This window comes from Mucor velutinosus (assembly GCF_035048745.1).
Source record: "Mucor velutinosus strain NIH1002 chromosome Unknown tig00000041, whole genome shotgun sequence".
In the NCBI taxonomy this organism is placed as follows: domain Eukaryota; kingdom Fungi; phylum Mucoromycota; class Mucoromycetes; order Mucorales; family Mucoraceae; genus Mucor; species Mucor velutinosus.
Window position 1 is genome coordinate 4,055,576 of NW_027041905.1, and position 12,477 is coordinate 4,068,052.

General features: G+C 39.9%; 2 protein-coding genes across 2 annotated transcripts; both read left to right on the top strand.

Moving 5' to 3' along the window:
- Positions 1-1,606: 1,606 nt before the first annotated feature.
- PGBD4 (PiggyBac transposable element-derived 4) lies at positions 1,607-7,008 on the top strand (the record flags this gene model as incomplete). Its single annotated transcript, XM_064820927.1, has 11 exons — positions 1,607-2,248; positions 2,313-2,822; positions 2,893-3,240; positions 3,296-3,430; positions 3,485-3,682; positions 3,745-5,682; positions 5,755-5,877; positions 5,935-6,378; positions 6,441-6,728; positions 6,785-6,891; positions 6,966-7,008. The coding sequence occupies 11 exons, from the start codon at positions 1,607-1,609 to the stop codon at positions 7,006-7,008; spliced, it is 4,776 nt and encodes a 1,591-aa protein (XP_064684847.1).
- Positions 7,009-7,578: 570 nt separating this feature from the next.
- On the top strand, positions 7,579-10,326 carry ATC70_001533 (uncharacterized protein; the record flags this gene model as incomplete). The annotated part of the gene is made up of 3 exons (XM_064820928.1): positions 7,579-8,138; positions 8,198-8,991; positions 9,065-10,326. The coding sequence occupies 3 exons, from the start codon at positions 7,579-7,581 to the stop codon at positions 10,324-10,326; spliced, it is 2,616 nt and encodes an 871-aa protein (XP_064684848.1).
- Positions 10,327-12,477: the final 2,151 nt, after the last annotated feature.

Genomic DNA, 12,477 nt, shown 5'->3' on the forward strand with positions numbered 1-12,477 from the left:
AGGCTAAGCTGTGGTACTGTTCAACTTGTAATCTCACTCGTAAGTGCTTTCAAAAGCATAAACTACGTTAAGGATAAGCATAGCATTCAATTTGTCAGCCGCCACCAAACCAGACTCCGACTCCATTTATTTTTCTCTTGAAATAGAAATATTTTCATCTAAAGGACTTTAAATAAAGCATTTATTTGCCCTTAAAAAAATATTTTCATCAATTTCGACTTGGTTAAACTATTTTGCAAGATTCGACTATGTGAGTTGTGATGCCCATCCTATCATCCTTTAAGCTTTCCTGGAGTGCTTTTCAAGGCGCTTTCAATGGTACCAAGTAAGATGGGTGTTTTGAATAAACTTATTGAGTAATCTACGAAAATATGAAAAGAGGTTTCTGGCAAAATGCCGAAATTTTACATATCAAAGTCCCACAAAGATGATTTCAGAGGTTACGTTAGATCAATAGAAACATTTTGATTCAAGATATACCATAGTAAAAGTCTTCATTATCAAGGTCAAAAATGCGATCGTTTGATTTTCGATGAAAACCATGAGGGGTACCTCATGCTTTTTGGTTGATTTTTCATCATGTTTTTTAGGTCCTCAAAAAGTGGAGCAAAGGTGTCAGTTAGTAAATGCTAGGTGAAAGCAACTGTTTGGTGCTAATCTGGTAGCTCAAAATAGCCTGTAACACTAGAAATCACAGCCCAAATGTATCCAGATTATGTGGCAATTCGCATGCTTTGAGTAGTAAGAGGTAATGCAGTAATGTTGTCTACCTGTATATGAATTGTTTCCATTAACACGGAAGTGGAGCATCGCAGAAGAGTCAGATGCAAAGTAGTAGGGCGTTTGTGAAGGGTCGCAAGTGATTATAAAGATACTAAATATGGAATTCCAGTGTCCATCAAGAGGATTTACGTATATGGCGTCCCTATCGAAACTCTTTGCAGTAGTCCGAATTAGTATGTTGTTATCAGCTAAAAGCATGGTCCCTACTACTAGGGTCAAAACAATGTCACCGCAGATATACAAAACTGATCATGTAGGCGGGCTAAAGTGGAGTGACACCAACATGTAGCGTGCAGTCTATGCCGGCATCATTTTTAATACAAGAATGCTGTACGTTTACACTCTACAAATACTAGTTTAATACAGTTCTAATAAATCGTGCCTGATGTAGACATCACAAGTTAAGCGACTACAAACTGTAGGTGGCTCCTCAGTACCCTACACCATAAACGTTAAACAAGAAGGATGTACCCATTGTGTTACGTAGATTCCGCGATGACAGTAAAAATCATAGTACATTGGGAGCATAACAAACATCTGGTATCAGCAGCTTTTGGTTTGAAAGAACAATAGATTTCAGATGACCTTTTGCAGCGTCAGAGTACAGCAACTATCATCCATTACACAGAGCAACGTATTGGTGTCATTGGCCATCTTTTAACCTTTTGGTGCATCATCCGACGCACCCTTACAACTTTAATTTTGTACTCCAAGGAAAGGCAATATAAATTATTTAGTGTCCTACATCGTGTTCAATGAGTTTATAAAGGCTACCCCATTTAATTTTACTCTTTGCTCCTTCTTTTTTCTTTACATATCCACCATGACGGAATCGTCCCCTCCCAGTGTAAAAAGCAGAATGTCCTCACTAGCAGCTGCTGGTCTGGCAGGCACTAGCAAGAGACCTGCTACCTCAACTACGCCTTCATCTACCAGCTCCGTGAGAGCTTCCAAAACTCCTGTTACAGCCTCCAAGACCGCTACAGCTAAATCAGCAACGGCTTCGCCTGTTCGCTCAACTGCTGCCAAACCAACTGCAAGCTCAGTTCGAGCATCAAAGACGCCTGTAGCTGGTAGCACGGCCACTAGAGCTGCTTCTACTTCTAGAGCCACTGCTACTCCAGGAGTGACTAGAAGAACTTCAGTAGCATCAAGCATATCCACTACAGCTACTGCCACAGTAAGCCCCTCACTTACGCGAAAGACCACTGTTCCCTCAGTACGATCAACAACTAGTTCAATGGCAAATGGTAGAGCTAAAGTAACCTCTCCCACCGCGTCAACCGCTCGTTCCGTTCGCACCGCAACTTCAGGTACACCTGCTACTCCCGTTCGTCGCACACCTTCGGTTGCTTCATCTGGTACAACTGGTAGATCATCCGCTTCTCCATCCTCTACAACAGCAACTGCCAATGCTGCCAAATCTGCCGAGATGATTGCGGAGTTGAAGGCTTATAAGATCAAGGTAAATTAATTAGATATACAAATATGACAAGGGAAGGAAATTGGTTGATCTAATAGTTAATTAGCAAGAAGAATTGGAGGCTTTAGTAGCTGAAAAGCAAGCTTTGCTTGATAGTAAGGATGCTGATTTGAACTCTCTCAAAGAAAGACTGGAGAAGATCGAAACCGGATTAGCGACCCCTGAGGATTTGGAAAATGAGAGCAATAATAGTAGTAGTGCTACTAATAATAATGGCAATTCAGACTACGCCGGTGGAAGCAGCGATAACAATAGCACAGCTATCGCTGAAGCCGAAGAAGCAATCGTGGAATTGAAAGAGCAGTTGCAGCAAGTTGAGAAAGCTCGTGATGAAGCCCTAGAGAAACAAAAGGAAGCAACTGTTCAGCTGGAAGAAGAAAAGGCTGCATTAATTAGACAACAAGAGGAGGCCGAAGAATTGTTGAGAGATCAAATGGAAACATTGCGCGAGAAATTGGAATCTGAAAAGAGAGAATTGGCTGACCGTATCGCTGAAAAAGAGTCGGAAATGGCTCGTCTCAGAAAGGATATGGATGAACTTCGTGATAGTATTCAGGTAATAAAGCGAGATCATGGCGCTTGATTATGTCCACGTATGGATGGCTCAAAATTGCTCTGAATCGTAGGACATGCACAAGTCTCACCAAACGCGAATGACTGGATTCAGCAATCAGTTGAACGAGCAGCATGCGAATCAAATTGCAGCGATGAAAGAAGATTACGAGGAACAGTTGAGCAAATTGCAGGAAACACTAAAGCAATTGCAAGAACCTGATTTGGACGCAGAGAAGTTACTGGAAGATCAAAAGGCTGAATTGTTGGCTAAAATTGAGCATCTGGAATCTGCTTCTGCCGACTCCAAAACAGAATTCCAAGCTGAATTAGCCAAGTTGAAGGAGGAATCAGCTCGTCAACTCGAGGAACTCGCATCAGCTCATCAAACACAAAAAGATGAAATTTCCGCTGCATTGAAGGTACGGTTAACAAGCAACCTTATACTAGTAACAGTTTAGTAAGACGGCGAAATAGAAAGAGATCGCTTTATTGAAGACAAGCCATGAAAAAGAGCTCGAGAATGCTAAATTACTTCACAAAGCTGAGATTGAGCAAGTGCAAGCAGCGATTGACGAAGCTGAAATCAAGAAAGTTCAGTCAGAAGCAGAGGTAGGATACAGCTGAGCATGATATTTGAGCTTGGGGTACTGATAGAAATAACAGAAACTATGCCGTGAAGAATTCGAAAAGGAATTAGCTAATGCAAGATCCGAGCACGAGTCAGTTTTGAATGCTGCAAAGGAAGAACAAACTCGTATTCAAAAAGAGATTGAGCTACTAAAATTGACTAGAGAGGAAGAGTGTACTGCACTGAAAATTCAATATGAGCAGCTTGTACAAGAAGCCAAGGAAAATGAAAAGGTAAGTGTTCAGTATGTGCTTGAAAGCGTTTCATGCAGCTAATCTGGAGTATTGTTTATCAGATCCGTGTCGAGGCAGAGTATGAAATCAAATTGAACGAGCTCAGATCTGCACACGCTGAGGCTTTGCAACAACAAAATTCTCAAAGCCAAGATGAACTCAAGTTGGATATCGAGAATCTGAAGACCGCACATGCTCAAGAATTGCAAGACCTTGCTGAGAGTCATGCCAACGCGATTAAAGAAGTGAAGAATACTACTGTTGCTAATGCTCGCTCTGAGACTGAACGTCAAGTACGAGAAGAATTTGAAGCCAAGATCGAGCAACTAACTACTAGTCATAACCAAGCCATCGAGCAACTCCAAAGCCATCATTCCAGTCGTATGGAGCAGCTGGAATCGGAAATGAAGGCTGAAATTGAAAAGCAAGCTGCTATTGCTCAAGAGCATCAGAAGAAGGTGGATCAACTGGTTTCCGAGAGAGATGGCCATCTGGAAACTATTCGCAAAGATGTGGAGGATGCCTTGAAGGAGGTTCATCAAGCTGAAATTACTCGTCTTTTGGCAGAACATGAATCCAAAATCAACGAGATGAAACGAGACAACATTTTACAAAGAGATCGTGAGCGTGAATCTGTCGAAGCCAAGCACCAGCAAGCATTATCCGAGCTGAAATCCGTTCATCAAGAAGCGCTCGCACAATTATCAGAGAAGCATAGTGTTCAATTGCAGGAGGCTCTTGCTGCTAGAAATGACGGAGCATCTCATGACTTATCTAAACAAATGGAAGATGTAAATGAGAAGCATGAGGCAGCACTAAGAGAATTGGCCAAGCAACACGAACAAGAATTGCGCGAGTCGGAATCTAAGGCCAAGCAAGACTTTGAAACTACCATCAATGAGCTAAAGGAGGCTCATAGTCAAGAGTTGAATGACCTAGGTGCCAAGTTGAGCGCTGCATCAGCAAATGATAACCAAATGAACGAGCTTACTGCTAAATTTGAAAAGGAAATTTCTGATTTAAAGGTACAGCATTCTGAACATGTAGAAAATGTAACCAAGGAGTACGCTAGCCAAAGAGAGGTTCATGCAGAAGATTTGAATAAATCACATGCTGTTGCCATCGAGGAACTCAAGCAAGAACATGGCATTTTGATGAAGAATCTCGAGGACGAATTGGAGACGCGTTTGAAAGCTGCTATTGCTGAATCGAAGGCCGATTACGAATCTGAGAAGATTGCTCTCGAAAGCCGCCATGAGGCCGATATTCAAGCACTCGAAGTCAAGTATAACAAGGAACTGGAAGTAATTCAAGCTGAATTGTGCTCCAAAACCGACGCGTTAGTGCAAGCTGAAAAGGTATCCAGCGAGCAGATTGAAACACAACGTCAAGCATTAGAGGCATTGGAAATCAAGCATCAAGATGTGTTGAAACAACTAGAAGTGCTCAAAGAGACTGGTTCCGGCGAGTTGACACAAATAATCGAAAAGCACAATCAAGAACTGAATCAACTGAGAGAACAAACCCAACAACTCGAAAATGAACACAAGCAAGAAATGGAGGAGGTACAAGCATTACACGTTGTAGCGCTTGATAAGCTCACCAATGAACACCAGTTGGCTGTACAAACAGTTCAAGCAGAGCACAAGGTTACACTGGATCAGGAACTAAGTTTACGTGATGAATTAAAATCACATCTTGATACTGAAACTGAAACGCTCAAAGAGACCCATTTGGCAACCATTCAAACTTTAAAAGAAACGCATCAAGCAGCAATTGCAGCATTGCAAAAGGAGATTGCTGATTTGAAGGAGACTCACAAAGAGATGATGGACAAGGAAATCAAGGCAGTGAAAGATGAGCACCAAGGCGTGCTAAATCAGTTGGCTGCTAGTCATTCAACATTTGTCGAGGAGATTCATGCTTCACACAAAGAGGCAATGAAACAAGTGGAAGAAAGCCAGGAATCCAGAACCATCGGTAACACTGAAAAGTTAAAGGTAAAAAGCAAAAACATGGTGTATTTATAGAAAGAAATGTGTAACCGGGAAATTCTCATGAAAACTATATAGGCTGAGCTGCAAGAAAACCACGACAACATACTGAGAAGCCTTACTCTGGAGCATGAACAGGCCATTGAGAAATTACGAAAGGATCATGAATTGCAACTCGAGGCCATCAAGTCCAAGGTCGAGGTAAAAAATAATCAGGGACAAAAAAATGGCTGTACGACATACTAATTTTATAAACAGACCGAAATTGCAGAAGACTATGAAGCACAAATGAACAAATTAATTTCTGAGCACAACCAAATTAAAAATCAATTGGAATCTCAAATCAAGGAAAATTTAGCGCTGATCGAAGCAAACAAGCAAGATTATCAGCAACAATTATCGGCATTGAAATCAGAAAATGAATCAAAGTATCTCAAGGACAATGAAGATATCACTGATAGAATGCAACAGGAAATTGAATCAATTCAATTGAAATGGCAGCAAGAAAAGCAGAATACATTGGAGAACCACCAAAAAGCAATCGAAGTACTTTCAGACAAATTGACAGCTAAAGAAAACCAACTGGATCATATGACCAATCAATACAATCATAGTAATGAAGAATTGCGCACACTCAAGATGGCTTATGAGAAAATGATAGAAGTCAAGGATAAAGAAATTAAGGAAGCAACAGAAGAAAAGGTAAGCAAAAGAAAAAGGGGGGGAGGTTGAAACTTTTATTCACAATATGACATTGCCAAAAGACGGATGATAGCCGTGTTCAATCCATCGTAGCCCAACATCAGAAAGAAATCAACGTTCTTCAAACTCAATTCCAGCAATTACTCGATCTGAAGGACAAGGAACTGGAAGGGTTCTCTTACAGATTAAAGACGGTTACAACATCACAGCAAAAGGACCTGGAGAAATTGAGTCATGACTACCAACAAAAGTTAGCAGCTCTTGATGCAGAATGTCAAAAGAAGGAAGAAAACTTGAACTCAAAAACGTTAGAGCTTCGCTGGTCCACGGCTGAGTTTGAATCTTCGGAGGTACATAATAAATTTCCGTTTATAGTAATAAATTCTGACAACATCTTGTGTTGTAGGCTAAATTGAGGGACCAGGGCATCAAACTCCAGAAATTGGAAAATGAAAACCAACAACTCCATCAAGAAGTGCAACAATGTAAAGAAGAAAATACTCAAATGCTGAGGTATTTATTACGCACTGATATGGAATCGCTTTTTCTTGTTACTAACCATCTACATCTCGAACTGATTACATCAGACTCATCCATCAACTTCAATCAGAAATGCATCATATTCATTGAGCAGAATATTTATGATTGTTTTACTATCGCAGAAAAAAAGAGGACAAGAAAGCCGCACGTGTTCGAAACTATATATAACCCAATGAAAAATAGCCAATTTAACAATCTATAAAAATAATACATTTTTCTTTTTATACACACTTTCTTCTTTCTTACTCCACTTTTTTTTTTTTTTCTTTTTCGTTTTTCCATTGATTCCATTTTGTCCTCAAATGAGCCAGTACAATCACAACAACTCTACAGACACCACAATTCCATTGAAACGAACACGAGCCAAAAGAAGTTGTGATTTCTGCAGGAAAAGAAAGGCACGATGCGATGCAGACCATACTGTACCCTGTTCAAACTGCAAAGCGGTAATGCATGTACATTTTGATACTGTTCTTTCAGAATTTAACTATTTAGCTGCTTTATAGTGGGGGTTCAATTGCGAATTTTTAACTGTAAGGAAGAAAAGAGGCCCCCCCAGTGTGTGAGAATTATGTTCCTAGAATATATATATTATACAAATCACTCACTCTAAACTTGCACTTTAGTTATGTAGAAAATCTTGAGCTTAGATGCAAAAAAATGGAGTCTCTTTTAACATCTTTGACAAAGACATCCATCAAAGATATTGAAAGAAATGATTTTCGATTCGACGTATTGAAGCATCATGGAAGAGACCGAGATCATGACCAACAACACAATCATGCCGATGAAGAAGACGAAGAAGATGAGGGACAGCAAGAAGATGACGATGCAGAAGAAGCAGACTTGACAGAGGATGATTCAATAGAATCATCAAATCATGATAGCATGGAGGAGACCTTGGCTAATCTGAATCTCAATGATTATGATTCTATCAAATACACAGGGCATTCTGCTGGTCTGCAATTAATAGATCAAAGTCTATTCAAATCGAAGCCCTATGTACAATGGCCAGGAAGAGAAGATGTTGCATTGCGCCTGATGTCTCAAAATGAATTACTTGTTATCCGTTCCTCGGGAAAGAAAGACACAAGACTCGATGTGGGTTTCTCTTTAAATAGTTCTATCTTTGATGAAAAAGAAATATGGCAACCTCAGCAAACAACAACAGTAGATACTTCATTGCCATCGCCAAAACTCATTGAAAAGGCATTCCAACTGTACGTACTGCAATATTACTATTTCGTTGTTTATTATTTTATTAATATTACAAATATAGTTATTTTAGCCATATCCATACATTTCTGCCGATAGTAAATAGAACTCGGTTTGAAACACTACAAGTCAAAAAGCCATCTACATTCGACCCTTCAAACAACGTGTTGACTCAAGCCATACTAGCTGTCGCTTTCCGCTTTGCATCACGCCATTTCCCAAAGCTGTTCAACAGCAGGAAGGCGGCTCTTTACGCCGATACTTATTTTAGAAAGGTGATGCAGAAATTGCAAGATTTCTATCGGGCTCGTCTTCGACATGTTCAAGCTGCTTTGCTGATGACCCTCTATCTGGATATGGATGAAACTACAGACGTTGAATCAGTACAATGGCATACCTTGGGAAAGACAATTCGAATGGCTCAAGATATTGGCTTGCATCGATCCTGTTCGAATTGGGATTTACCTCCTTCAGAAATCGAGACTAGACACCGAGTATTTTATGCCTGTTACGTTTTGGATAGACTCATGGGCGCAAGAGCTGGAAAACCATTGACAATATTAGATCGTGATTTTGATACCGACTTACCAGTCGCTCACGAAGTTTACGATGACAGCAAGGATACAACTCCTGCAGGACCATCAATCTATCACTCATTCATCAAACTTATCAAACTCTCGGAAATCCTTGGTAGAGTGTTAAAGGCTCTCTACGCTCCCAAATCGAAACATTCAAATACAAATGCTGGCCTAGATGATCCAACCATCCTTGCCGTCTTTGACCGCCGTCTCAAAAACTGGAAGGCAAGTCTAGATGAGACATCTGATGAGGGGCCTAATTGGTCTCAAGCACAAAAAGGTAAATATGTCCATTTATAGATTAAAAATCAACCATTGGCTAAAATTAATGGGAATTTTATTACTCCTTTCAGTGAATCTATTATTACAATATTATACCGTCATGTTGTTATTGCATCGTCCGTTCATAGAGTTTTCCTCAACAGAAAAGACGTATATACAAGGATCTATTGACTTGGATGTGCTTGCCGCTGATTCCCGGCAAGCTTGTGAAAATGCAGCCGCCAACATTTCCGTGATTATTCGACAAAAGCAATCCTTAATGTCTGACCCTGATTCCTACGCACCGTTTTGCTTACCCACCTGCTTCGTTTATTCCATGTTTCAGTCTTCACTGATCCATTTGGCAATTGCTATCAAGAACCGAGACTCATTGCGTCGACTGAGGTTACTCCAACGATCTATCGGCCTTTTGAAGCAACATGATCAGCTTGCATCTGCGCAGAGAGCGCACAATATTTTGGTCATGCTGGTTACAATTAATGGGATCAATATCAACAATTTGCTAGAAAATGAATCCAAAGACGAAGATCAACATATCCTGGATGATGGTTTATCTCAACAAATAAGTCCCACAATGGCTAAAAAGCCTGCAGTTGGTAATGAATTACGCTTCGTAAACGATCAGCCGGTGGTGGAGCAAATATCTAGTACGACCGAGGTCATAAGAGGCTGTGAGGACGATGCGACAATGCCAAAATCCTCCTGGTATCAACGAATGATGAATACAAGTATTATTGGCGGCATTACATCTGATTTACATGAACACAGCCATCATCACAACAACAACAACAACAACAACAACGTATCGCGAGCACAAACAACAGCATTAGACCAACTTTTGCCCTTTTCAGATTTAAACAATAGAGGTCACACAGTATACCACCATCAAGACTACGATATAGAAAATATGAAGTACAATCGCCCTACAGCAATCATCCCATACAGTCCTATGTTGCAACAAAATCAGCCGCAGCACGATCAAGGCCCCACCCTTTTATCGAATCAAATACACCCAAGAACTGGCCTAACACCAACACCATTTTACCCCCCACAAGCAACAGCGCATTATGGATCCAGTGGACCATCTCCATTCCCGAATAGCGTGTTTGAACACCCACCACCACCCCAACATTTGAATTTTCCTCATTATACCAATTCATCCCATGCAACAACGGTAGCATCAACGACGGCGACGACAATAAGTGTTCCGTCTAGTTTGAATTGGAATGATTGGAGTGTTTATCTCGGTCAACAGCATCAGCACCCACATAATCCCTCATCCCCCCCTGAATCACAGCAACAGCTGCAACAACACCATCATCTCAATTGTTAAATCTATTTCTGTTTCTATATGTATATTTATGGCTCCCTACTGTCTTTTTATAAAGTACTATGTTCATATGTCCACTTCACCCAGATCAGACAATTTCATCGCTTATCTTGAAAGTTTCTGAATTATGTAAATTTGCCTTTTTGCCGAAAACAAAGTTTAAATGACATTAATAATAAATGTAATAATAATGGCTATACTTCTAAAAATAACTCATTGTATCTAAGAAAAGAGCATTTATCAGCAAAATTGAGGTTGTAATGTACAACATGGCACCCATACTTTTGAGCGTATATACATACTAGAACTGAAAAGGGTATATAGTATTTGTACATTTGCAATAATACAACAACAATGTCCTCCTGCGACATGCCTTATTCTTGTCACATGTCTTCATAACTTTGCTAGACAGCATAGCATTCGCTTTTTTCTTCGGAGAGCCTAACCTGCGTTCGAAGATAACAGAAACCCAAGCGTAGCTCTTCCTTTCCATTTTCGAAGTAGAACAGAAATTTTTGTTCATACAAGGCAGACAAAAATTTTTGCTAATATTTGCCTTTCGTTTTATACATAACGCTGTATTTTAGCAGGATCCTGGCGAAAGCCGATGATAAATCAGTACGCTGGAAGGCGTGAATCGATTTGTTACTGGCACTACTCTTAAAAGCCTGTCCTCAAATGAAACAACTACAATCATATCAAATGCAATTTTTATACAAGCATATCAAGATTGTGGTAACTGCTTTCTTAATCACGAATGGTATCTTCTGAAGCCCTTCAACAGGCTTGATATGCATCGCCATTTGCTAAAAATAACAATTAGCAATCGATCGTAATCTGGGTACATAATGTCTCAGTCTCCAAATCAGACAGTAGAACTATCTATTTGAAACATGCATTAGCTTTCTGCAAACCTCGAACTATGCAGAAACGCTGATTTCTGAACAATATTGTCAGAATGCTGACGATCGCTGTTTAACGGTGGCTGCTGGCCATCTGACCTCGTTAAACTTGATAAAAAACTATCGGTACTCTTTGGTTTAAATATTAGTGAGTATATTATTTGCAACATATGTAGTAGAGAGTAATGCATTTAGGTTCAAACAATAAATTCAAGTGTACATCAGGTAGGATACACTCAGAGTATTGAGTAGGATGGCAATTTGGCATTTCGCATCAAAAACCGCACTTGGGCGAGCAATTTGCATTAATTAGACCCACCAAATATTTATGCATGCAGCACATATATAAGTTGCTAGTCAAACTATTTTTCAGTTCGTGATCCCCTTGTTATAGAAGCATTCATTGTCATCATCAGAAAGGCACCACTTCTGCCTGCCGCTTCCATGGCAGCAGCAAAATAAATTGTAACTTCGATTTTTAACGTGTTTCAGATTGGCCGAAGTCTGATCAAAAACTGACTTGATTGATCTATTTTGCAAGATTCGACTATATAAACTGTAATGCTTAGTCTATACCCCCCTTAAGCTTTCCTAGAGCACTTTTCAAGGCGCATCCAATGATGCAAATTGCAAGCTATGTTTTGACTCAACATAGCGAGAAATTTTGGAAAATATGAAATGAGCTTTTTGGAGAAAATGTTGAAATTTCACATACGAAATTCTCACAAAAGTGATTTTAGGGGATGCGTTGGATCGATACAATCATCTTCAATTGATATGTACCATAGTAGAAGTCTTCATTATCAAGGTGAAAAACGCGATCGTTTGATTTTTGATGAAAACCATGAGGGGGGGGTACCTCATGCTTTTTGGAGGTTTTTGTCGATGTTTTTTTCGATCTCAAAAAAGTTGAGCAAAGGTATCCATAAGCTAATGCTCATCGAGAGCAACTGTTTGGTGCTATTCTAGCAGTTTAAAACGGCTCTTAGCATGAGAAATAGAGGTCCCTATATACCTAAATTACACTGTATTTTGGATGTATTGGCGTAGTAACAGACAATGTAAGTTTGCTGTCTGCTCGTTTATAAATTAATGCCACTTGATACAGACGTGGATCATTGCGTAAGCGTCAAATCCGCAGTTGCAGGGTAATTATGAGAAAAAGTCTATTTGCAAGTTGAAATTTGACAGGCAAGTAATGAACTTTATATATTGTTTGTTGCATGATGCCAAGTATGATGCATACCACTTG